Genomic DNA, 27,216 nt, shown 5'->3' with positions numbered 1-27,216 from the left:
TCCAAATATCATTCATTTATTTAAAGAAAGGAATTATTTAATTCAAGAATACATTGAGAAATATTGGATGTGAGCTGCATAATCTCACATGAGATGTGAGACTATCAGCATCAAATGCTAATCAAGAATAACAATTCAAGGGTCAATGTTAAAAGTATGCATTGTTTATCACCGCTTGTGCTTTGCAGGTTGTGGCAGTGTTGACAGCTTGGAGTCACGTTGGCATGGTTGCAAATAAAATGTATTATTTTGAAATGGTCTATAATTGAGTGCTTTTACAGTATATTGTGATAAGTTGCTATCCTTGCTATCAAGTGGTTCTACATGGTTTACTCAAACCTAAACCTCTCCTTGCATCTTCACCATCACTTCACATCTTGACTCCATGTCTTATTTGACACAAGCAACACATGGTAGATCTACACGTCCCTGTGGAACCAAGTAAAATTGACACACATTTAGGATAATTAATAATAGAGCGAATAAGCACTCTAACTTGACGAGGGGTGATTTTTTTTATAGGTTTAATACATTCAATGTCCTGTTCACCACCAACCGCGTGTTTTTCACTAGGGGAGCATACACTGAGTATACAAATATTAAGAACACCTGCTCTTTCCATGACATAAGACTGACCACATGAATCCAGGGGAAAGCTATGATCCCTTATTGATGTCAAATCCACCAATCAGTGTAGATGAAGGGGAGGGGACAGGTTAAAGAAGGATTTTTAAGCCTTGAGACAATTGAGACCTGGATTGTGTATGTGTGCCATTCAGAGGGTGAATGGTCAAGAAAGACACAAAATGTAAGTGCCTTTGAATGGGTTAGTAGGTGCCAGGAACACCGGTTTGTGTCAAGAACTGCAACGCTGCTGGGTTTTTCACACTCAACAGTTTCTGTGTGTATCAAGAATGGTCCACCACCCAAAGTATATGAAGCATTGGAGTCAACATGGGCCAGCATCCCTGTGGAACGCTTTCGACACCTTGTAGAGCCCAAGCCCCCGACGAATTGAGGCTGTTCTGAGGTTAATAGAGTAAACCTGGGCCAGAGATATTAGAGAAAGGAGGAGATAGAAATCCCATTAGACAATTCATGAAAGAGCGTGTAACGCCCCACCCAGCAGACTGTTGACTAATCGCGTTGACGTTGTCAATTTGCGTCACACTTGTTGCTAAACTAATCTTCGCGCAATCCCTTCTCAAAGTCACGAAACCTGACTATTTTCCTCGAAAGTACGTAATGTCACGATTCCAAAGCTATACGATATTACAGACAACAAGTTAGTTATCTTACATCTCGGAAAATATGTGTAATGTTATACTTGTTGTTCACGAAATTCATGCTAATGTTGGGTTTTTGAGCTAGCGCCCAATTGACTCCCATTCACTCCTTGAAGGAGAGCTCTCCTTGTCCCAAAGTAGCCCGCGCGGCCCATTGACGACGCATGGGTAAAGTACATAATGGGCGTTAAAACTCTTTCAATGGAGTTTCCCATCTCCTCTACAGTGTCTCTGTCTGGGCCAGTTCAAGAACAGTGTGATTATTGTGGCCCAGATAGAGATTGTGTATGGTGTGTGCTGCACGAGTTTTGCAATTTCAAATGGTCACACCCATATTGATCAGGCCACACCTCGCCACACCCACGGCCACAAACGGGAGAAAACGTACCTCAAAAGCTGTTGAAGAACGGTTTGCACCATTGTTGGAAACGTGTTGTTCAGTACTATAGTTTCTATGTTCAGTACAAACTGCCACGCAACGTAGCAAACGTTGAATTGAACTGAACGCACCTCCTGTGGAGGTAGATATCGGATGACGACTAAGGTCACGTGTGATTGTTTCTGCAGGAAATCGACAGTGTCGGGCTTCAAAATGGAAATGATAAGCCAGCGACATTTTCACACATTGAAGAAGTTTCTCACCTGATTGACATTATGGCTACTTTTTGAACTACGATATCAAATAACCAAAACAAACGTTAGCTAACTTGCTAGGGCAACGTGCTGTCAGCAACGTTAGCTAGCTAGCTAACACACAACTAACGTTACGTTAGCTAGCTAGCCAGCCAGCAAATTTCTCTGCTAGATAGCTAGCTAAACGGTTTGAACCACAGTTATATTTACATGTTTTGACATACACGGTCAAAATGGAGCTGTTTCAAGCCAAAGACCATTACATTCTCCAGAGTGGGGATCATGCTCTTTGGTGTAGCCGAATAGATGGGACCATGAATGTCAGACCTGGTAAGCAAAATACGTTTGTCAATTATTATTTTTTATAGCTACATCATCTAGCTATCTCGGACAGCAAAGCCATAGCTAAATTACAATGTCAAGCCCATGGCATGAGCATTTCATATTGTCTTTATTATCCAAGTTAGCACTGCTATACACGTTTACAATGACAGCTATGTAGGAAACTATGTAACGTTGAGAATCTGTGGGTCAGACAGCGCACCTTACTCAAATTCGAGTGCGTTTCATTCCATTTTGGCATTGTAATGATATAATTTATTCCCAACTATTTAGCTGTCGAGACAATTATCCTAACTGTCAAGCCATTACATCTTTATTATTGCCCTACTTTCATGTGGAGTGCTGCCCCGTTGACCTGATATTTGGAATAAACAGACACGGTGATGCTGATGTTGTGCAGAACTAGGACGCTCGAGGACAACAGTAAAAATGATTTAGCAGCAGGGGTTCCATTTAAATCAAATCTAACCATGATTCGGGAGAGCAGATGATGATGTCATTGTTCCATATGTTTTGTTTTTTAAATGTCTTTAAATAGTGAAGTATTGAACAAAACAGCTGTTAGGGTTCATAATTCTTCCCTCCATCCATTCTTCGTCTTTCATAAGATTTATTTAATAGATTCCTGTGGCTACATGGGTAACCATTCATTTCCTGAAATACCACTCAAGCATCTGGTCCAGTGGTTCCTTATTTCCTTACACTGGATTCCACATATTTAGACTAGTTAGCTGCTCACTGCTACACACTAAACTACCTTGCTGGACTTGTTCTGCTTCTTGGGAGACGAGCATAGTTAGGCCAGATCGCTAGCTCTTGTGCTCCTGTCAAAACACCTACCCTTCTCTGTGATGAGCAATGCCGGGAAAATTCAGAGCAAAGCCAGCAGCTGAGCCTGTGAAGCTTGCCTTTCTGTAGTAACAAAAAGGCAGTTGGGAGAAGGAGCAGCCATTGTGTGTGGATGTGAATGAGTACCCTGTGGGCTGGCTGAGGTCACATGTGTGTGCAGCCAGCCTGAACAGGTTTGGGTTGCACCACTCTTCCATTATTTAATCGGAAAAGGATTTCTACTCCTCATTGGGCCTGTTGACACTAGCACTGACAGGAATTTCCACAATATTTCACACTTCTGAACAACTATGGTGGAGTTTCACCCTAATGTAAGCGTGTCTGTATCATGGACAAACAGAGAGAGGTGTGTAGGGGCAGCCCTTCTTTTCCACCGCCCTGCCCGGACTCCAATGCTGAGGCCGGTACATAAAAGTTCTCTGGCTCCATGGAACAGGAAGAGTTATTGTCTGAGCTGCCTAGATGTTCTCCAGTCTCCACCCTCTTTGTCACCCATTCATGACTCAACTCTTCAAGGGTGTGTCAAGCAGTTGAAGTCTAGTTCTCTGTTATAACAAAGTTTTAGTCAGCAGCTTCAGTCAGTTTTCTGTAGGCTAGCTGTGATGGAGTCATTTGGCAGTGATGTAGTCATGCCTCAGTGCGTCATGTTACTACACCGTTTTTTTTAAAGAATGGAAACTCGGACACTAGCTAGGTTTCCATCCAGGGCCTGTGATCCTTTATGACCTGCTTCGGAGGCAAAGAAATTGTCATGTATTCTGCCCATGTATTCTCTACATCATTTGTACTATTCTACACAATTGATAACACTTGTCTTTTTTAACTGTGAGAAGAATCTCTTGATGCATTAAATACTTCTGAACTTGGCTGCATACTGGTGATGCTCCATGATTCCTAACAGTACAAACAGAAACGCTCAGTCCAAGCCTAGCATGGAAGGTGCAGGAAATGGTCCACAGCCGTGTGGAATGTAAATATTATTAGGCTGCAATCCATCAACTAGGTGGTCCGTTTGGAAAATAGGCTTATATGCATGTACTGTTTATCATCAAATAGCTTCATTGCTCTTAGTGTGTAGAGCTATTTCTCTTAGAAAATGTTTTTACTTTGTGTCCACTCCACAAGTCTTTCTTTTCTCTGATTGTCTCTTCTCTTTTATTATTTCAGCAACAGACCTGCTGTTAGCTTGGAACCCAATGTGTTTGGGCCTGGTTGAGGGTCTCATCGGGAAAATACAACTTCATACAGGTAAGAATATGGTGTAGGCCTTGTGCTACAAGTACTGGGCTATTAACCAACATTTGACACAACTGGATAATTTGAGATATGACTTGACATGTATGTATGCTTTTAAATGTTGCGCAGTGTGGACCCTTGCACAAGACGGCTACTACTGTACCTTTATTCTCTGAAACCGTGCCTTTCTTCTGTTCTTTATTCGCTTGAGCTTTTTATAGCTTTCAAACCTCATCAGTGGTCCTCAAATATACAACACAGATCACCCCCTAACAAGCCCAAGAATGTAGCCCTAGGCTAGGCCTGGGGCTTGGCTACAGGCTAGTATGAGTAATGTTTGTGCGGTAGATGCTTTTGGGGCGACTCATCATGAAAACACAGAGGATTACTGGATCATTGTGTTGCCTTAATGAGGTTTTTAGATTAATTGTAGCAAGTGCCTCAGCCCTCATAAATGCCAAGTCTTTTTTTTCACATTGGAGAAAAACAGCCTTATCTACAGTTGAAGTCGGAAGTTTACATACACTTAGGTTGGAGTCATTAAAACTCGTTTTTCAACCACTCCACAAATTTCTTGTTAACAAACGATAGTTTTGGCAAGTCGGTTAGGACATCTACTTGGTGCATGACACAAGGAATTTTTCCAACAATTGTTTACAGACAGATTATTTCACTTATAATTCACTGTATCACAATTCCAGTGGGTCAGAAGTTTACATACCCTAAATTGACTGTGCCTTTAAACAGCTTGGAAAATAATGTCATGGCTTTAGAAGCTTCTGATAGGCTAATTTATATCATTTGAGTCAATTGGAGGTGTACCTGTGGATGTATTTCAAAGCCTACTTTCAAACTCAGTGCCTCTTTTCTTGACATCATGGGAAAATCAAAAGAAATCATCCAAGACCTCAGAAAAAAAAATGGTAGATCTCCAAAAGTCTGGTTCATCCTTGGGAGCAATTTCCAAACGCCTGAAGGTACCACGTTCATCTGTACAAACAATAGTACGCAAGTATAAACACCATGGGACCACGCAGCCGTCATACCGCTCAGGAAGGAGACGCGTTCTGTCTCCTAGAGATGAACATACTTTGGTGCGAAAAGTGCAAATCAATCCCAGAACAACAGCAAAGGACCTTGTGAAGATGCTGGAGGAAACAGATACAAAAGTATCTATATCCACAGTAAAACAAGTCCTATATCGACATAACCTGAAAGGCCGCTCAGCAAGGAAGAAGCCACTGCTCCAAAACCGCCATAAAAAAGCCAGACTACGGTTTGCAACTGTTCATGGGGACAAAGATCGTACTTTTTGGAGAAATGTCCTCTGGTCTGATGAAACAAAAATAGAACTGTTTGGCCATAATGACCATCGTTATGTTTGGAGGAAAAAGGGGGTAGCTTGCAAGCCGAAGAACACCATCCCAACCATGAAGCACGGGGGTGGCAGCATCATGCTGTGGGGGTGCTTTGCTGCAGGAGGGACTGGTGCACTTCACAAAATAGTTGGCATCATGAGGAAGGAAAATGATGTGGATATATTGAAGCAACATCTCAAGACATCAGTCAGGAAGTTAAAGCTTGGTCGCAAATGGGTCTTCCAAATGGACAATGACCCCAAGCATACTTCCAAAGTTGTGGCAAAATGGCTTAAGGACAACAAAGTCAAGGTATTGGAGTGGTCATCACAAAGCCCTGACCTTAATCCTATAGAACATTTATGGGCAGAACTGAAAAAGCGTGTGCGAGCAAGGAGGCCTACAAACCTGACTCAGTTACACCAGCTCTGTCAGGAGGAATGGGCCAAAATTCACCCAACTTATTGTGGGGAAGCTTGTGGAAGGCTACCCAAAACGTTTGACCCAAGTTAAACAATTTAAAGGCAATGCTACCAAAATACTAATTGAGTGTATGTAAACTTCTGATCCACTGGGAATGTGATGAAATAAATAGAAGCTGAAATAAATAATTATCTCTACTATTATTCTGACATATCACATTCTTAAAATAAAAGTGGTGATCCTAACTGACCTAAGACAGGGAATTTTTACTAGGATTAAATGTCAGGAATTGTGAAAAACTGAGTTTAAATGTATTTGGCTAAGGTGTATGTAAACTTCCGACTTCAACTGTATATGCTCATCATTGTATTCTTATGTTGTTTATTACACTCACAAAGGTGTGCTAAATGATTGAGGAAAAGTACTGAGACATAACTGTGAAAGATGAGTTAGTCTGCAAGAACTTGTTTACCATCTGAAATAAATGTCAGTTTGACTTGATAATGCTGTAACAGACAGTGTTGGAAGTTTGTTCAGAGAGGTATGTACAGCGCTGGATGTTCAGTGGATCCTCACACGCTTTATAAAAAGGCAAAGCAAATGCATTAGAAAGCCTACATAATACATTGGTTTTAGAAGAGAACAGCATGCAAATACTTCTGATTCTAACGAATCGTGCATTTTCATGGGTGAAATTTCAGTTCGCTTAGCCAGATGCTAAGCAAGTATGAAAATGTATGCACTCACTAACTGTAAGTCGCTCTGGATAAGAGCGTCTGCTAAATGACTAAAATGTAAATCCTGTGTGTCACCACAGACTGAGAGAAAACAGCTGATGAAGTCACACCTAACGGAATGTGTGGAATTCTGTGCCTGTGATGACATGTTCTTTACCCCTTTCTGTTGGCAGATCTTCCTCTGGGTCTCATACTGATCCGCCAAAAAATGCTGGTTGGCCAGATGCCAGGTGACCACAAAGTCTACAAGATCACCAAGATAGCTGTCATTCCTCTGTCTGAGGAAGAGCCTCTGGAGCTGGAGCTGGAGGTGAGAGACTGTGATGAGGCCCGTTTTATCTTGGAGCTTTCTGGATCTCTGAGCACTCAAGTAGTATTGGGCCTTTTTTGAGAAGTTTACACATGCAGCAATTAACACATTAAAGTAGCCACTGATGTGCTATTGTAGTCTCCTTTTAAAATCTAGGCTACAGTCATCATGAGATGTAATGAAAACCATAGCTATCATCTAGGCTGGCTTGAGTTAAAAAAAAAATATATATATTTCAATGTTTCTAGTAAAGTATCTCGGTTGCCCTGTTTTGATTGACTCCTTGAGTCAATAGCAATGAATCACCTTTTAAGATGGATATCACAACAGTGTTATTTTGATCTCAGAGGAATCAGGATTTTGCTTAGATGCCATTCTTACAGGTGAGCCATGATGATGATACAGATACAGATGATGAGGAAGTAAGTGAAACATTTCCAGAGAACGGGATGTGTTGGATAATCATTTCTTGTTTTTAGATCCTTGCCCTACGTACTGTCCATATCACAGAATGATTATTCCATCCCGTCTAGGTTAGGAATTCAGTAGCCCTGTGAAGTTGTATTTAGAGAGTTTTATAAACCACTAGTTTTGGATGTTGTTGACTGTTTTTTGGTAGCTTTGAATTGATGTAATTGTTTAGCAATCTCATTGAGAGACCCAGTTAACCCAAGGACACCATACCGATTAGCTGTCAATCAACCTATTAGACATGTCTACCAGTATATTCCCAATTGTCTATCATTCCCTGTACATACATTTACATATATTTGGAACACTTTCATCATGCACTCAATTATAAGGAAGATTAATATCAGAATGCTTTGGTATACTCAATTAGCCTAAGCTGAACTGAATGAATGGTAATGCCTTCAAATGGTTTAAAAGTGAGTGTATTACCCAGAGTTCATATTGAAATTCCTGTCACACATCACTACAGCGGAAGATGATGTTGGTATCTTAACAATGTACAATTACATAGAAAGTGGGATAGAAAGTCTGTCCTTTTCTTTCAGCTTTGTAAGAAGCATCACTTTGGGATCGACAAACCAGAGAAGCTTGCACAGTCTCCAGATGAGTCGAAGTTCCTGATGAAAACTCTGAGTCAGATCAAGTCCAATGTTGGGGCTCCCACTAAGAAAAAGGTAATATAATATTTAGTACTGTGCTCAGATATCCCATGTATTATCATCTTACATACCTGTTGTACATTTTGGAATTGATACATTTGCTTTTATTTGTTGTTTTTACAATAGTACATTTTTTAGTAACTTTGACAGTATACAATGCTTTTTTTGTTCATTTAAATTATTTTTTTCCTTTCCATATTTTTATTTTGCCAATGTAATACCATCTCTGTCCATGCCCACCACCCAGTATTCCCCTGCCTTTCAGGTCAAGGAAAACAAAGAGAGGGAACGTCTCGAAAGACGGCTGCTCGATGAGCTGTACAAGATATTCATGGACTCCGATTCCTTCTACTACAGCATGACCTATGACCTCACCAACACTGTGCAGCGGCAGGGAGACACAGAAAAGTCAAACCTGCCCCTATGGAACCAGGTTAGGGGTTATTACTACACTCAGCGCACACAGGTCGCATTTACTGAGACATTTACTAAAATAACCGCAGGCTGCATTAAATCGGGTCGGTTTAAGTACAGTAGTATTTTACCACATATTTCCTGTCTTTAAGATCGGTGGTTTAACTGAGCTTCAACAAGTCAAATGAAGTAACTGATAAGTTATTTTCATCTTCAAGGTGGATGACAGATTCTTCTGGAACAAACACATGGTCCAGGAGCTCATTGATCTGCAGGTAACTGATTCATTTCAAAACTGTTTTGACAGGAATGGATAGACTAGATATTAATTTGTGAATGGTCAGATATAAGAGTGCTGATGGTCATGGTGCACTAGTGTGGCAGTCACTTCTGCAGAACCCTATTTGAATAATAGGGAAATGTTTTAGCAAGGAAAGGCTTAGTGGCAGGTATTATTGGAGTGATTGAATGAATTGCATTGTACTCCTTTAAATCTATGTTAAATATACAGTGGGGAGAAGAAGTATTTGATACACTGCCGATTTTGCAGGTTTTCCTACTTACAAAGCATGTAGAGGTCTGTAATTGTTATCATAGGTACACTTCAACTGTGAGAGACGGAATCTAAAACAAAAATCCAGAAAATCACATTGTATGATTTTTAAGTAATTAATTTGCATTTTATTGCATGACATAAGTATTTGATCACCTACCAACCAGTAAGAATTCCGGCTCTCACAGAACTGTTAGTTTTTCTTTAAGAAGCCCTCCTGTTCTCCACTCATTACCTGTATTAACTGCACCTGTTTGAACTCGTTACCTGTATAAAAGACACCTGTCCACACACTCAATCAAACAGACTCCAACCTCTCCACAATGGCCAAGACCAGAGAGCTGTGTAAGGACATCAGGGATAAAATTGTAGACCTGCACAAGGCTGGGATGGGCTACAGGACAATAGGCAAGCAGCTTGGTGAGAAGGCAACAACTGTTGGCGCAATTATTAGAAAATGGAAGAAGTTCAAGATGACGGTCAATCACCCTCGGTCTGGGGCTCCATTCAAGATCTCACCTCGTGGGGCATCAATGATCATGAGGAAGGTGAGGGATCAGCCCAGAACTACACGGCAGGACCTGGTCAATGACCTAAAGAGAGCTGGGACCACAGTCTCAAAGAAAACCATTAGTAACACACTATGCCGTCATGGATTAAAATCCTGCAGCGCACGCAAGTTCCCCCTGCTCAAGCCAGCGCATGTCCAGGCCCGTCTGAAGTTTGCCAATGACCATCTGGATGATCCAGAGGAGGAATGGGAGAAGGTCATGTGGTCTGATGAGACAAAAATAGAGCTTTTTGGTCTAAACTCCACTCGCCGTGTTTGGAGGAAGAAGAAGGATGAGTACAACCCCAAGAACACCATCCCAACCGTGAAGCATGGAGGTGGAAACATCATTCTTTGGGGATGCTTTTCTGCAAAGGGGACAGGACGACTGCACCGTATTGAGGGGAGGATGGATGGGGCCATGTATCGCAAGATCTTGGCCAACAACCTCCTTCCCTCAGTAAGAGCATTGAAGATGGGTCGTGGCTGGGTCTTCCAGCATGACAACGACCCGAAACACACAGCCAGGGCAACTAAGGAGTGGCTCCGTAAGAAGCATCTCAAGATCCTGGAGTGGCCTAGCCAGTCTCCAGACCTGAACCCAATAGAAAATCTTTGGAGGGAGCTGAAAGTCCGTATTGCCCTGCGACAGCCCCGAAACCTGAAGGATCTGGAGAAGGTCTGTATAGAGGAGTGGGCCAAAATCCCTGCTGCAGTGTGTGCAAACCTGGTCAAGACCTACAGGAAACGTATGATCTCTGTAATTGCAAACAAAGGTTTCTGTACCAAATATTAAGTTCTGCTTTTCTGATGTATCAAATACTTATGTCATGAAATAAAATGCAAATTAATTACTTAAAAATCATACAATGTGATTTTCTGGATTTTTGTTTTAGATTCCGTCTCTCACAGTTGAAGTGTACCTATGATAAAAATTACAGACCTCTACATGCTTTGTAAGTAGGAAAACCTGCAAAATCGGCAGTGTATCAAATACTTGTTCTCCCCACTGTATAATGAACTACTGAAGTTCCTCTTTATTAATCTACATTTGGCATCACTGTATAGAGTTTGTTTGTAACTTTTCTTGTTGTGTCGCAGGTTCCAGAAGTGGACTTCTGGGTGACACCCATCATCCAGGGCTTTGTGCAGGTGGAGGAGCTGGTGGTGAACTACAACGAGAGCCCAGACGAGGAGAAGAACAGCCCCGACACGCCGCTCCAGGAGCTCGCCTGCGTGGACGACATCCACCCGCGCTTCACCGTGGCCCTCATCTCCCGCCGCAGTCGCCACCGTGCAGGTACAGGACAGAGGTCATGACCAAATAGCTAGGTTCTATTTGCAACACTTTGATAAGCAAATATTTCCCTTTTTCTTAAATAGAACTTGAATTACTTGATGAATAATAAACTATAAATTCTCTTCAACTTACTTAAAATGTCAGCGAAACTACATTACTTTCTCACATAACTTAGTCAGTTAAGCTCAGATGATTATTGGAGGGTGAATGAATGATCATAGTTTTCCTCTCCCCAAAGGGATGCGGTACAAACGCAGAGGGGTGGACACAGACGGCCACGTGGCTAACTTTGTGGAGACCGAGCAGCTGATCCACGTGCACAACCACTCACTGTCCTTTGTGCAGAGCCGCGGCTCGGTGCCTGTCTTCTGGAGCCAAGCAGGCTACCGCTACAACCCCAGGCCTCGGCTGGAGAAAGGTCAGTGGGATATTTCCAATCCAAAATAATGCCTTGGGAATAATGGGTGTGTTTGTTTTAAGCTCGCCTAGTCCCCCGGGTGGGTGGAGTTTTTTCTTTTTATAACTAATGGAATTGTCTTAAATGTGCAAACTCCGCCCACCCAGGACACTGGGCAAGCTAAAACGAAAGCACATGACCCCATCATATACTTTTCCCGTTATAATCATCACTACTTGTTGAGTTTATGTGCAATTTCCAGATTACTTTTTTAGATCATCTGTATGACAGGGATTGTTTTCCTTACAATGTACTGTCTGATTTGTCAGGAGAGAAGGAGACCATTCCTTACTTTGCGGCTCACTTTGACGAACAGCTCAACCTTTACAAGAAGCAGGTGAGAAGCATATGCCTTATAGCATTGGTATTACTTTGATTCTTTAGAGTCTAAGATGTTGGGGGGGGGGGGGGGTGCTAAGCTGACATGGAATTGTTTTAAGATGGTCATACTATGGATCGTTTAGCTATTTGATTTGGAATTTTAGAATCCCTTTAGGTATAACAAAAATCATAAGAAACAAGGTTTTGATGTGTCATATATTTAACCCTTTTTTTTGGGTAGGCACAAAACTACCTTCATACTAACATAAAAAAATTGTTTTAACCCGTACTGGTTACCTTCAGACGAGTCCCGTGACACTTGTCGGGTCGTACTTGTCGGGGTGAGAATCTCCCATTTCCATAAAGTGGTCATAATGGTTTGTAGGTCAAACCGTTCGGACGCTACAGACGTTTATGTGAGAAGACCGATTTTCGGGATGTCTCATGGTCTGACAAACCCCGCTCTAGCTCTGCCACCTTTCACCACAGATGCGGAAATGCGATACTGGCGGATGCGGTGGATTGAGACGCATCCAATGCAAAAAAGAAAACGATATCTCTAGCTTAAACTGACAGATTTGGATGGGGATTTTTTTGTTATGTAACTTAGATTGGTGTGTCAATCGTCTCTAGGGGTTTAATATCAATACCAAAGTTTGAGTTTTCATTGAACTTACACTTATCTACGGAAAGACTATAGTAAAGCAATTTACCACTGTTTTCCCTTGTTTTGACAGGTCATCATTAACTTAGTGGACCAAAGTGGGCGTGAGAAGATTATTGGCGATGCATATCTCAAACAAGTCCTTCTATACAACAATCCTAACCTGACATATGTCTCTTTTGACTTCCATGAGCACTGGTAAGAAAATTGCTGCACAGAAACAATCTTGACAGCACAGATAATTTAATCGAATAAGTAAATCTAATGAGGAAAGAATAACCTAAACTACAATCCTTGTATTTATTTATTATAGTATGCACTTTCCCTGTATATATTTAATTGGTCTTCTGTCTCATCAGTCGAGGTATGAAGTTTGAGAATGTGCAAACGCTGACGGATGCCATCTCCGATATTATTGCAGACATGAGATGGGGCTGGTAAGTGTGCGAGTGTCATCCCAAGGCCAAACGGAGACTATTTTTAGTGCAAGTAAAAATCCTCAACTAATCAGTAATTGATAGAACATGTGGCTCCATATCCCCATGCAATCACAGTGTATGTTCCTCTGTCAGGGTGGACCAGGCAGGAGTCATCTGCCACCAGGAGGGCATTTTCCGGGTCAACTGCATGGACTGTCTAGACAGGACCAATGTAGTCCAGGCTTCCATTGCTCGTGCTGTAATGGAGGCACAGGTGAGATATCTCCCCACTTTCAACATGTGTCAACTTAAAGCTGATGATGTCATAACATTGCATTTCCTAGTGCACTAATACAGATTTGAACTAAAGTCTCTGGTTTAGACACATGGTATACATATCAGATGAAATATTAAGGTAAAATACAAAATGTAAAAAATATGCTTTGGCAACCTGTCTATGGTGACTGATGGTTAACTGTATGTCTCTGCGTCCCTCAGCTGAAGAAACTGGGTGTGATGCCCCCTGAGCAGCCTCTGCCCCTCAAGTGCTACAGGATCTACCAGGTCATGTGGGCCAACAACGGCGACACCATCAGTAGACAGTATGCCGGTACGGCTGCTCTCAAGGTAACATCATTTGCATGTGTAAAGTTTAAGCTAATATTAGGGTTACATCTTACAACAGTATACCGTCTTGATTCTCCGCAGATGCCTTCGCTGCCTGGGTAAATGTATCAAGTAATGAAACATATTTGCTCAGTCTTGTTTAACTACCAATTATATGAGGCCTCGTCAATTTGCAGGGAGAAATGTACATCAGGAGGACGGCGAAAAGGAGGAGGAGTCCTCCAGCCTCTTATTTTGTCTGCGGCTTAGATTAGCATGTAATGCGTGATATATAACCATGGCATAACATGTGAAGATAAGCACATTTTCTGCATTATTTATGGAAATCACCATTTTGTTCTTGTATAATGGCCTGATCAGTGTTTTCCACTTGCGTCGACTATACAGTCGATAACAAACTCATTTTCAGCCGGGTACTTTTTCCACGTAAATTATCTAGGCTACTTTTTTTTTTTTACACTTCGCAATTCAGAAAAAAAGTCATCCCAGCCCTCTCCCGCTAGATTGAACCATATTCATTAATTAACTAGGCTTTTCAATTCGCAAGTCAGGAGGAAAAGTCGGCCGAGTCCTCTCCCGCTGGAATGAAAGATATGCATCTTCTAGCGATCTATTGATAGGACAGGTGCCTGTCAGTCACAAAGTGAGTGATGACAGGGAAACACACTTCTGGTTTGACAGTCTGCTGTCTGTCCGGGTACCTGGGTGTCTGTTGTATACGCTGTGTTTGCAGTCAAATGTATTTACACGGAGGGAGAAGGCATGATGCTCCTTTATCGTCTATGTGAGTCAATTTGCACGTCCCACATAATGTGGTAACGATGAATCGAAATCCACTTAGCCTATTGTTTTCTGGCACATTCATTTTTCTTTTGCGTGTTTCTTATGCAGCCACGAAGTGTTGGCGCATAGGCTTACTGTGATTTGGTTGACGAATAGCAAGCTTGTCTAGTTTATAAATGGTGTCTAACTGACCGAATAAAGTCGATCTCATATTTCCTTGCCATTCATCAATCTTACAAAGTAGTTATATGTCCATGGTATCGCATCGGGACAAGTAATCTAAAGATCTCGTTTGTATTTTTGATATGAAGTCCATCAGGACTTGCCAGACATTGACGTTAAAGTGAGTGACTCGTCAGTAGCCTACCGAATCACATCCGTAAGAGAGCCGTTCATTTGGCTCCCTAATTTGTATACTGGTAGGCTTTTTGCCGATTATCTGCAGATAAATTATGAAAACATTCGATGAAGATGGTGACTCCTCCTCACTGCAGGAACAATAGGTAGGCTAGTGGAGTGATCGCCTCACTCTGGTCCAAAATATGATAAAAGAAAACAGATTTAATTGTTTTAAAAGCTAATGATACTTATATGGTATTTTCAAAGATATTGATATACTGTAGGTCTACTGATTTAATCAGTGTTGACAATGGAGTAGTCAACTGCTGCTTTCTGTGTAGCAAAGCCCTGCTTCATTCTAACACCTGCTTCATTCTTCAATCATACCTGTATTGCAGATAGCTGAGAAAATGCCTTAAAAGGAAGCTTGAAGCCTGTGGAAGTCAGCAGACTCTTACAAGATTCTTTAAGAAGAAATCTGTGGGTCAGTTGTTAATCAAGTATTTTTTAGAATAAATGACATGCTGCAATTCACAAAGAGAGTTGCAAACACTTGTTGAAATATTTTGACTAATTTAACTAATGTCGTATAATCTCTTCTCTGAACACATATAGACCCAGAACTTAATTGAGCATCAGTTCTGTTTATTTAGACTCATTTTTCCATTAGAAAACGTTTATTTATTTTTTCAAGATAATTTGGGCTACGTACTTCATTTTTCTGTTTTAATAAAATACATAACTTGAAGAACAAACATAATTGTGGCAATTCATATCTTGCAGTAAAATGCTTTATTTTCAAGAGAAGACAGGTTAAATGTTAAAAAAGGTATAATGTTCTCTTACTTAGAAAATAGTCCTGATCATATAGGCCTAGACGATATCCCCCAAAAACGAATTCATACATTTTCAGGAATATTTATTGTAAACACAATACCACAACAAATGTTTCCAATCTGGGTAGGTAAACTCAATAAAGTATTCAATAATTTCACTGTGTATTTCGGATGGAATCAAGGCATTAGAATGTACCAGAGGCCACCAAAATAGAGCTAGTTCGGCAAAAAGATCATAACCGGGGGATCCTGGCTGGGTACTTTTTCTATTTGGCTGGCTACTCCATGTGCTTGTGGAAAACACTGCTGGTGAAAAGGCTGTTCTTAAGGGAGTAAACTCATTTTTAAAAAGGCAGTCGCATGAAAGGCTATTTGTACTGGTTTAACTTAAAAGCCTAGTGCAGTCAATTCTGTTTTGTATCATATTGTACAACAGCTGATGAAACTAACACTGTAAAAGTGACTTTTCTTTATCAGTGTTATTTCCTGATAGTTGCTGGTTGAAAATAAAATCAACACAGGACTTTCTAATCAGCCTGTTTTGAACAGGCGGGAGTTTCAGCTTGCCTGGTGACAACACCAGGCGGTAAATTGGTTAATAGACCAATAGCAAAGAGTTCCAAACCTCTCTGCCAATAACGGCTAGTTTTTTTTGTTTGGCCCTTCCCACTCAGACCACTCCCAGACAGTCCTAGCTAAATTCTTGTTTGAGAATTTTTGTAGCTAAAAAACTATTTTTGTCAATTTTAATGGAAAACTAGTACAGTAAGGTACAAATATTGATACCCAGAAATGATTTTATATTGATATAAAAACGGCTGCATTGGGCCTTTAAGATAATTGTTGTGCAGACTGAAAGGGGGGAAAAATGAACAATGTTTACCCGACACAGCCCTAAGCCAGGAAGAGTATAAACGGGATCAGACGGTGACTGCCATATCTCGCTTGTTTTTAACATGCTCTGTCTGTAACCCATTATCCATTATAAAGGGAGACTTCACCAGAACGGGGGAGAGAAAACTGGCTGGGGTGATGAAAGACGGCGTGAACTCAGCCAACCGTTACTATCTGAACCGCTTTAGGGACGCATACAGACAAGCAGTCATTGGTAAGGAAAGACCTGTAATACTTTACTTAAAGCCTGCAGGTACAGTGGGGGAAAAAAGTATTTAGTCAGCCACCAATTGTCCAAGTTCTCCCACTTAAAAAGATGAGAGAGGCCTGTAATTTTCATCATAGGTACACGTCAACTATGACAGACAAAATGAGATTTTTTTTCTCCAGAAAATCACATTGTAGGATTTTTAATGAATTTATTTGCAAATTATGGTGGAAAATAAGTATTTGGTCAATAACAAAAGTTTCTCAATACTTTGTTATATACCCTTTGTTGGCAATGACACAGGTCAAATGTTTTCTGTAAGTCTTCACAAGGTTTTCACACACTGTTGCTGGTATTTTGGCCCATTCCTCCATGCAGATCTCCTCTAGAGCAGTGATGTTTTGGGGCTGTCGCTGGGCAACACAGACTTTCAACTCCCTCCAAAGATTTTCTATGGGGTTGAGATCTGGAGACTGGCTAGGCCACTCCAGGACCTTGAAATGCTTCTTACGAAGCCACGCCTTCGTTGCCCGGGCGGTGTGTTTGGGATCATTGTCATGCTGAAAGACCCAGCCACGTTTCATCTTCAATGCCCTTGCTGATGGAAGGAGGTTTTCACTCAAAATCTCATGATACATGGCCCCATTCATTCTTTCCTTTACACGGATCAGTCGTCCTGGTCCCTTTGCAGAAAAACAGCCCCAAAGCATGATGTTTCCACCATTTCATGCTTCACAGTAGGTATGGTGTTCTTTGGATGCAACTCAGCATTCTTTGTCCTCCAAACACGACGAGTTGAGTTTTTACCAAAAAGTTATATTTTGGTTTCATCTGACCATATGACATTCTCCCAATCCTCTTCTGGATCATCCAAATGCACTCTAGCAAACTTCAGACGGGCCTGGACATGTACTGGCTTAAGCAGGGGGACACATCTGTCTCTGCAGGATTTGAGTCCCTGGCGGCGTAGTGTGCTACTGATGGTAGGCTTTGTTACTTTGGTCCCAGCTCTCTGCAGGTCATTCACTAGGTCCCCCCGTGTGGTTCTCGGATTTTGGCTCACCGTTCTTGTGATCATTTTGACCCCACGGGGTGAGATCTTGCGTGGAGCCCCAGATCGAGGGAGATTATCAGTGGTCATGTATGTCTTCCATTTCCTAATAATTGCTCCCACAGTTGATTTCTTCAAACCAAGCTGCTTACCTATTGCAGATTCAGTCTTCCCAGCCTGGTGCAGGTCTACAATTTTGTTTCTGGTGTCCTTTGACAGCTCTTTGGTCTTGGCCATAGTGGAGTTTGGAGTGTGACTGTTTGAGGTTGTGGACAGGTGTCTTTTATACTGATAACAAGTTCAAACAGGTGCCATTAATACAGGTAACGAGTGGAGGACAGAGGAGCCTCTTAAAGAAGAAGTTACAGGTCTGTGAGAGCCAGAAATCTTGCTTGTTTGTAGGTGACCAAATACTTATTTTCCACCATAATTTGCAAATAAATTCATTAAAAATCCTACAATGTGATTTTCTGGATTTTTTTTCTCAATTTGTCTGTCATAGTTGACATGTACCTATGATGAAAATTGCAGGCCTCTCTCATCTTTTTAAGTGGGAGAACTTGCACAATTGGTGGCTGACTAAATACTTTTTCCCCCCACTGTATAATGCATTATGATGCAGTTGTAATTCATTCTAAGACATGAATATGTATGACCCCCTTATAATGTCTTATTATCATCTCATAAGGATCCTGACTAAATATCAATAGCCATTTTTAGTCAGTTAAAAATATTAAACATAGAGACATAACATATTATAAGACATTATAGGTTCATACATGCTTATAACAAGTTAAAAAGCATTATACCTGCAGGCACTAAGTACAGTAAAGTGTTATCAAAATGGATTCCACCCTCAGTCTCAAAACCGTGACTCAGTCCTAATCAGTTTAGTCTCAAGAGTGACTCAACCATCCTTGTTCATCCCCTCCTCTCCCCGCTCTCTCTCCAGACCTGATGATGGGGCATCCTGTGACGGAGGACCTATACTCCATCTTCAGTAAGGAGAAGGAGCATGAGGAGAAGGAGAAGGAGAGCCAGAGAGTAACCCAGGAGCAGGTCAGCCTCCTGCTGCAGACCTACATGCAGCTGCTGCTACCCGATGATGAGAAGTTCCATGCAGGCTGGGCCCTTATCGACTGTGACATGAGGTTAGTGCTGGAACCATCCACAAATTAAAACTCGAACTTTAACACTGAAACCCTTTCGAATAAATTTGCTCTCAGTTTGTTCTCCCAACACTTTGTGAGCTAGCGTCAATTCAGTTCAACTTTACTTATCACCTCAGGAGCAATTAAGACACCCTTCAAAAATCAACACCTTGAAAGTGTTTATTCCTCAATAAATTGTTAATGTGGAAAGTTCATTTTTCTCCTCATCAGCCTTATAGATGCAACCAGCAAAGATGTGGATGTTCTCATGCTGCTATCCAACAGTGCATATTACGTTGCCTAGTAAGTGCCTAGATTTATTACAGAACAGTAATAAAGAGTCAATTACATGTATTTTAGCTGTTCCTTATATAATTCTGTTTATTTGCTTTTGTTTGTACAGCTATGATGAGGAAGCTGACAAAGTCAATCAGTACCAGCGCCTCAACTTAGAAGGTTTGGAAAAGATTGAAATAGGTGAGGAGTGTTTCTAGAGGAAAAGAGGTCCACCAAGTGAACATTCCCAAATGTAGACCGGGTCTGAATCAGTCCTTCACAGCTTCATGATTTATTTTACACTGTAAAGCTGCTAAGCACTTTAGACATGGTTTTAACTATTGTACACAAATTCTGAATGATGCGACGACTATTTTTTGGATTTACCATAAACATCTTAGTTACTCCTGAATAAAGCTCACAACATGTCCTATGTGTTCTTTTGTAGGCCCAGAACCCACTCTGTTCGGGAAGCCCAAATTCTGCTGTATGCGTCTACACTACAATAATGGGGAGACAAGTGGTTATTTTCACACATTAAGGGCTGTCACAAGGAATCCTGAGGATGATGGTAAAGGTATGGGAAGATTATTTATTTCATAAAACTGTCAGCATAAAACGAATTGACTGTGAAGAAAACCTGGTAGATTGGAAGCACACTGCCTGTATATCCCCCAAATAACCTGAATTCCTTGTCCTGACATCCATTGTGGGAATGATTCATTTGATTTCAGACATGTTACAGTGCATAGCGGAGATGCTTCGCATAACTAAGCAAGCCATGGGACTTGACCTGCAGGTGATTGAAAAGAAACTGGAGAGGTGAGTTGGAATGCATTATCACTCTTTCTAGATCTTCAGAATATTCTTCTCTCGTAGTTCAGTATGTAATATCCCTTTTACACAGGTTTTACAAAAATAATTATAATTGACATGGATGTGCATGTTAAACAGATGCCCTGGCTAAAATACTAAGACTGCATATTGTTTCTTTACATTTACATTTACAATGTAAAGTCTTAGTATTTTAGCTAGGGCTTCTGTATATCATGCATGTCAATTAGATTATTATTATTTTTTTAAACCTGTGTTGTCAATCCATTTGTTTCAGGAGGCACAGTAAACCTCACGAGGACATCATGGGCATCCAGGGCAGACATCCAGACCAGGTCCTGGGCAGCTCTGGTCTGGCTCAGGGCAAGAGCTTCCTCCTCAACAAGTTCTCCTCCCTCAACCAGAGGGTGAAGAAGTCCAACGTCAACATGGGCTCCTTCAAGGGAAGGCTGGGCAACACCTTCTCCACCAAGCCTGACATGAAGGTGAACTTTCTGAAACCCACCATGGGGGTCACTCTCTGGAAATCTGATAGCAGCTTGGAGACGTCGGACGGGGCCAACATCGGCCCGGCCCTGAAGGACCTCTGTGACAACCACTCGGAGATGTCATCGGACTCGGACTCCTACAACTCGGACGAACACCTGCGCTCCAGCTCCCTGGAGAACGTGGACTATGTGCTGCCCAGCTGCGGCATCGTGGCGTCGGCTCCGCGACTAGGCAGTCGAGGCAGCATGGAGCTCAACATCCGGGTGACTGGCTGCGACAGTAACAGTAAGCAGGAGGTTCCTGAAGACCAGTCCCCCGGGGCTACCTCAGAGGCTGAGGAGGCCATCCTGATAGACTTTGGAACACCCATTGACGCCTATTGCCACCAATTCATCCAAGATGCGCAGACCAAACCTGTGGCGGTGTTTGGGGAGCAGGTGGCTTGTTGCGTCCCCACACAGAACCCACAAGTCCCTCCACATGCTAAAGGCCCGCTGGCCCCAGACGAACACCCAGGTTCAGATCAGCAGGTGCATGAGGAGCAGCTCCAGCTCCCTCCCAGGCCATCCCAGCTAGACGTCGCCTCTGGCCCCAATCTCCTGACCGTCCAGAAGCCTAACTCTGCAGCTTCCGGCAGCTCCCAGAGGAGCCTGGGCTCTCATATGGAGGGCAGCCTGGGCCCCTCACCCGCCGACAGCAACGGCAGTCGCGTGGTCTCCCCCTTTGCCAAGATCAAGAGCTCCATGGTGCAGGTGGCCAGCCTGACACAGGCTGGACTCACCCAAGGCCTCAACTTTGCTGTGGCGAAGGTGCAGAAGAGCCCAGAGCCAGAAATGGCCGCTCTCAACGAGACCCAAGAGAACGAGCTGAAGGCGATGTTTACACAGTGCCAGACCAGGATCATACAGATCTAGCACTTCCCAGGTTGTAGCCTCTAAGCAGGTTTTTGTACAGTATCTATGTGACTTCCAGTACAGTAGCTAGCAGTAGCATAAGCTGACTCAGCTAAGAACCCCACTCTTCAATTCCCCCTGTAGTTGACATGACCATGTTTACAGCCAGTGTTGTGTAGTGTATATAATACCCCAGCTCAATATGACAGCGTCCTTAAGCCTGTTGCAATTCCTTTCAATAGATTTTCCAGCTATATTTGCATGTCAGGCTATTGGTAATAGCTGAGTAAGATAAGGCAGGCAATATCCAGTGCATGTTGAGAGACAAGCTCTGAATTTATCACTTTTGTGATCCCATATGTGCAGTGCACCAATTGGCATTTGTGATATAGGCCTAGTTTATAGCTCTGAAAATCAAGAGGGAAATTTGGTCAAAAACGTAGACTTCTTTTGGAAACAAAGGGCAGCTCAATGTTAGATAGTGCCCTAAAAAGAAAATAAACTCCTAGTAGAATCAGTGTTGTTGAGTTTTTCCCTACCAATATAGGAAATGTACCAATGTAGGACTTAATCAAGGTACAAGAACTATGGTAATAGTATACTGTTTGATATGTAAGTATTGTATTGTATGTTCAGTGCCTATCATACATATTTACCCCCCTTGGATTTCTTCACATTTTGTTACTGAAGTGGGATTAAAATGGATTTAATTGTAATTTTTGTCAACGCTCTACACAAAATACTCTGTCAAAGTTTTTCTTATATATAACACTAATATATATTGATTCGATAAGTACTCACCCCTGTGTCGATACATGTGAGAAATACCTTTGGCAGAGACTACAGCTGAGTCTTCTTGGGTAAGTCTCTAAGAGCTTTGCACACCTGGATTGTGCAATATTTGCCCATTATTATTTTCAAAAATCTTCAACTTTCAAGTCTTGCCATAGATTTTCAAGCAGATTTAAGTCAAAACAGTAACTTGGCCACTCAGGAACAATCATTGTCTTCTTGGTAAGCAACTCCAGTATAGATTTGGCCTTGTGTTGTAGGTTATTGTCCTGCTGAAAGGTGAATTCCTCTCCCAGAAGCAGACTGGAGGCAGTTACTCAGTGATGTGTTGAGTTGGATTTGCCCCAAACATAAGACAGTGTATTCCTTTGCTTCTTGTTCTTTTCACAGTAATTTAGGTCATTATTGTGAAGTCACTACAATGTTATTAATCAGTTTTCTCATATCACAGCAATTCTGTAGCTGTTTTAAAAATCACCAATGGCCCCATGGTGACATTCCTGAGCAGTTTCCCTCCTGTCCTACAGCTCAGTTCAGAAGGATAACTGTATATTTTATGTGTCTGGGTGGTTTAATACATAATCCACAGCATAATTATTAACTTGATCATGCTTAAAGAGATATTCAATGTCTGATTTGTTATTGTTACCCATCTACCAATCACTGCCCTTCTTTATGAGGCTTTCAAAAGGCTCCCTGGTCTTTGTAGTTGAATCTGTGCTTGAAATTCAATACTTGACTGACAGACCTTGTATGTATGGGGGACAGAATAAGTAATGATGACAACCCCTATTATTTCACGCAGAGTAAGTCCATGTAACTTATTGTGATTTATTAAGCAACATTTTACTCCTGAACTAATTTAGGCTTGCCTAAACAAAGGGGACGAATACTTATGCAACAGCTATATTTTAGGTATTAATTTGTAATAAAAAATTTAAAAAATATTTTCACTTTGACATTATGGAGTATTTTGTGTAGGTCAGGGATGGGCAACTCCAGTCCTTGGGGGGCCGGAGTGGTGTCACACACTTTTTCCCCATCCCTAGCAAACAAAGCTGATTAAACTAATCGGATTCTAAACTGAAGATCATGATTAGTTGATTATTGGAGTCAGGGGTGTTGGCTGGGGAAAAAGTGTGACACCAGTCAGGCCTCCGAGGACTGGGATTGCCCATCCCTGGTGTAGATCAATGACAAAAATATCACAATTAAATATTTTTCAATCCCACTTTGTAACGCAACAAAATGTGAAGAAATCCAAGGGGTTGAATACTTATATATATCTGTTCCCTGAGTAGAACCTTTCCATTGACCAACATATGTTGATGGACATAGAATTATATCTCTGTACACTTTGGCTTTTGATCATATTGATGTTAGAGTAAGATGCACTGCTGCTGAACATTTCCGAAGGGTAATGAGCGTTTTTCTTTGAGAATACCCAATATTCACTTTCAACTGACAAAATAATTTTGGTTTGATTCTGTAAGCATTAGTGGGTAGAGAGGATTTAATAAAAACAGTATACAAATGATTGTACCTAATGTCTGTGAGGGTGCATTAGGTTTATGAAACCCTAAGTCTGTCTCATGTTTGACACTACAGTAGCATATAGAATAATGCAACGTGGCCTGTCCAAACCTTATAAAAACACACTGTTCAATGTTTATGCACTCCTGAATCTAAAGCGTGAGCTTTAACAGGAAATGAAAGTGGGCGATTGTGTATAGCAGGTATTTATGGCAAATCTACCTTTTTAGAGTTTAGTTTATTCTGTCATGGTGCAGCATCATTTCTTTGATCTTGGGACTGTATATGAGATCATTTTCAGGGTAACTTCAGCGTTATTTTGGGATATTCCATCCTCCGGCTTATATGCTTTTAAATGGTGTTGAATGCTCAGGACATGAGCTTTGTGTGTGTTTGTGTGGCACATGTTTGTGTAACAATCTTGCAGTGCCAGTCCTGTGGAAGACTGGAGATTGTGTAACAATAGATGTGCAGAAAAACATCCCAGGCACCTGCTGCTGGTATTTTTGTGTGCCCTCTGTAGAAATAGAACTATAATATCTGTTATGTAAAACTTTTGGAGGGATACAAACTTGCATACATATTGAGTGCAATGGAATGGCATTTGACACAGGTACCACATAGGCCAGTTTCCTGGACCTAGATTAAGCCTAATACTGGACAAAAGAAGTGTTTATGAAGATTCTCCATTTGACATGATTTTTCAGTCCTAGAAGGCGCTATAGCAACATTCCTATATCTAATGATTATGCCCTATATCTAGTGATTATGCCCTATATCTAGTGATTATGTGTTTACTATATGCCATGTGACTGTGTGAATCAGGGCTTTTAAACCTCCTCATAATATGGGGTGTTCCTGTGAACACATTATGTATGGAAGATTTTCCCCCATGTACAGAACGGTATCTGAACTACCGTAACTCCCAGTCAAAGGGGGCGCTCCAGCAGGTCTTTCCTGTTGATCCATAGCCTTTTCCATGTGGCCTATGGGCCATACCATAAAATAATCTGGGAACCAGGCAGTGCAGTGCTACTCTCATTTGGTTAATGGTTATAGTTAGCGCGACCCATTTGAACTCGTTACTGATTCTAAACCAGGGCTCTCCAACCCTGTTCCTGGAGAGCTACCTTCCTGTAGGTTTTCGCTCCAACCCCAGTTGTAACTAACCTGATACAGCCCATCAACTAGTTAATTATTAGAATCAGGTGTGCTAGATTAGGGTTGGAGTGAACCTACAGGACGGTAGCTCTCCAGGAACAGGGTTGGAGAGCTCTGTTCTAAACACTGACGACGCCCCCTAAAGCAGGGTCCCCCAACTGGCGGTCCGTGGGCCGAATTTGGCCCCCCAAGATTTCTGAGCAAAAAAATATATATCATTTTTTCTTGTTGAATGTTCATTGTTGGATATAAAAAACACCAGGAAATCAGCTTCAAGTGATTTTTTATTTGGGTGATTATTTCCAAGAATAATAGACACGTGATCATAAACAAATGTAAGCAATGTTTGAAATTATGACATTTTATTCCAATATTATATCTGTTTGGGCTTCTTGCGGTTAATTTGCAGTCTACGAATTATTTGTAATTATGTTCCGGGTGTGGTAGCTTCTACTAGGAGAATCTTCTGTTCTATCTCAGGCAGGAATATCCCAAGATAAATGGTCACTGTCACCTTATAACGTTTGTGGTTTTGTACTAATCTGTCATTTCCTCTGTTCTTCGCAGCATTCAGTGGTGTAGCTTGCTCACCAGCTGTATCCCAGAGTCTGGGATGGTTGTACATGTTGCTTTGTAACCTTATATAGCGAGACTGTTGTCTGTCCTGGGAATTGTGGGTGCTGACTCCTCAGTCACCAGACCTGCTGATATTGTCTTGCACTGCCAGAGCTTTAATATGATAGCTGCAATGCAATAGGAATATAATAAGGCTTTAAGCAGGGCTAAGGGTTGAATTTGTGATTTTATTGTATTTAGGATTGCATATACTGGACTGGAGCAACTCGGACCTACTGTAAAAATTAAGAAAATAAGTGTAAACATTCCTTTTGAGATGGGGTTTTAATGTTGGAATTGAGTATTTTTTGTTTTGTTCATATGCAATAGGCATATTCCTTACATTTGCAGAGGGGAAGGGGGATTTTATTTTTATTTTTTATATATACCAAGTGCTTTTAAAACCACCTTTCATTTGTCATACAACCTGGTCTCAGAGCATTCTTTATTATTCTGTACGTAAATATGTACACTCGTATGGTAAGTATTCATTTGTGGATGTCCATCAACCATTTCATATGCTATATGTTACGAATTACAATTTGTATTATACGTTACGAATTTTCAAAATATACAATGCTACGGATTTTGAATTTTCAAAATATACAATGCTACGGATTTGCTAAACGTATAATATGTTACGAATTCTAGCTAGGTGACTAACGTTAGCTATGTTAGGGTTAAGTTTAGGAGTTAGGTTAAAGGGTTAGCGGATGGGTTAGCTAATATGCAAAGTAGCAAGTAGTTGAAAAGTTGCAAATTAGCTACAATGTTAGTTGTCTGTGATGAGATTTGAACTCGCAACTTTTGGGTTGCTAGACGTTCGTGTTATACGCCCACCCATCCACCACCCTCTTTTCGTTTTTGCCTTAAGTAACCATCGGTCTTATGTAACCATACCAAATGTAACAGTGTACTAAACGGGGTGTCTTGGATCTACGTACAGAATAGTACAAAATGCGCTGAGATCAGGTTGCATCAATGGTTGACTTCACTTACCACAGTGTTTCCCAACCCTGGTCCTAGAGTACCCCCAACAGTACAGTTTTGTTGTAGCCCTTGACAAACACACCTCATTCAACTCATTGAGGGCTTGATGATTAGTTGACATGTTGAATCAGTTGTGCTTGTCCAGGGTTACAATAAAAATGTGTACTGTTGGGGGTACTCGAGGACCAGGGTTGGGGAAAAATTTACCAGACGTTCCAGTAAGAATCCTGCCTAGGGTTGCAAAATTCCCTGGTTTTCCAGAAATCCTGGTTGGAGGATTCCAGATTTCCTGCTTATTCCCTCATTCCGGGAAACCGCCAACAGGGATATTGGGAAAACCAGGGATTTTTATTGAAAGTTCCCAGAATTTTGCAACCCTAATCCTGCCCATAGATAATGTACAGTTACATTTGTGAGTAACTAGACGCAACACGAATGCACAGCATTTAAGTACATTTTCCTGCATAGTCCCATGTTTGTGGTTGTACTGTCATCTCTTTAAACTTACTTGTCATGTTGTACTCATTTTATTCAATATTAAAATAACCTATTTATTCATATTTCTACCGTTGCAAGTATTTTTTCCTGGGTTTATGAAAAATATACTGTAGCTACACACTGTCTCGAATAATTTCAGTAAATTGAATAAACTATTTTACATGTCCAACTGTTCTGAGTCTGTTTCATGAGTTGGGTGAAAATGTTCATGCTTCAACTCATTTTGGATATATGCATTTGGGTCCCAATCCAGGGTGTCCCTTA

At 41.3% G+C, this 27,216-nt stretch overlaps 1 protein-coding gene across 1 annotated transcript; it reads left to right on the top strand.

Moving 5' to 3' along the window:
• Positions 1-1,859: 1,859 nt before the first annotated feature.
• inpp5f (inositol polyphosphate-5-phosphatase F) lies at positions 1,860-27,018 on the top strand. Its single transcript, XM_084153488.1, has 20 exons — positions 1,860-2,249; positions 4,278-4,358; positions 7,038-7,174; positions 8,191-8,319; positions 8,570-8,737; positions 8,937-8,993; positions 10,923-11,121; positions 11,360-11,539; positions 11,848-11,915; positions 12,637-12,761; positions 12,923-13,000; positions 13,136-13,256; positions 13,481-13,609; positions 16,558-16,675; positions 18,673-18,871; positions 19,103-19,174; positions 19,275-19,348; positions 19,596-19,724; positions 19,882-19,969; positions 20,259-27,018. The coding sequence occupies exons 1-20, from the start codon at positions 2,153-2,155 to the stop codon at positions 21,382-21,384; spliced, it is 3,375 nt and encodes a 1,124-aa protein (XP_084009614.1). The 5' UTR covers positions 1,860-2,152; the 3' UTR covers positions 21,385-27,018.
• The last annotated feature ends 198 nt before the right edge of the window (positions 27,019-27,216 follow it).

This window comes from Coregonus lavaretus, assembly GCF_964263955.1.
Source record: "Coregonus lavaretus genome assembly, chromosome: 36".
Classification (NCBI taxonomy): Eukaryota; Metazoa; Chordata; class Actinopteri; order Salmoniformes; family Salmonidae; genus Coregonus; species Coregonus lavaretus.
Note: the sequence above shows the minus strand (reverse complement) of the source record. Positions and strands in the feature narration are given on the sequence as shown.

Bases quoted from the DNA above. Each gene is read 5' to 3' on its own strand.
- inpp5f (XM_084153488.1), top strand. From the start codon at position 2,153: ATGGAGCTGTTTCAAGCCAAAGACCATTACATTCTCCAGAGTGGGGAT. The intron at 13,257-13,480 runs GTGAGATATCTC...TGCGTCCCTCAG, and splicing joins GTGCTGTAATGGAGGCACAG to CTGAAGAAACTGGGTGTGAT. The intron at 18,872-19,102 runs GTTAGTGCTGGA...TCTCCTCATCAG, and splicing joins CTTATCGACTGTGACATGAG to CCTTATAGATGCAACCAGCA.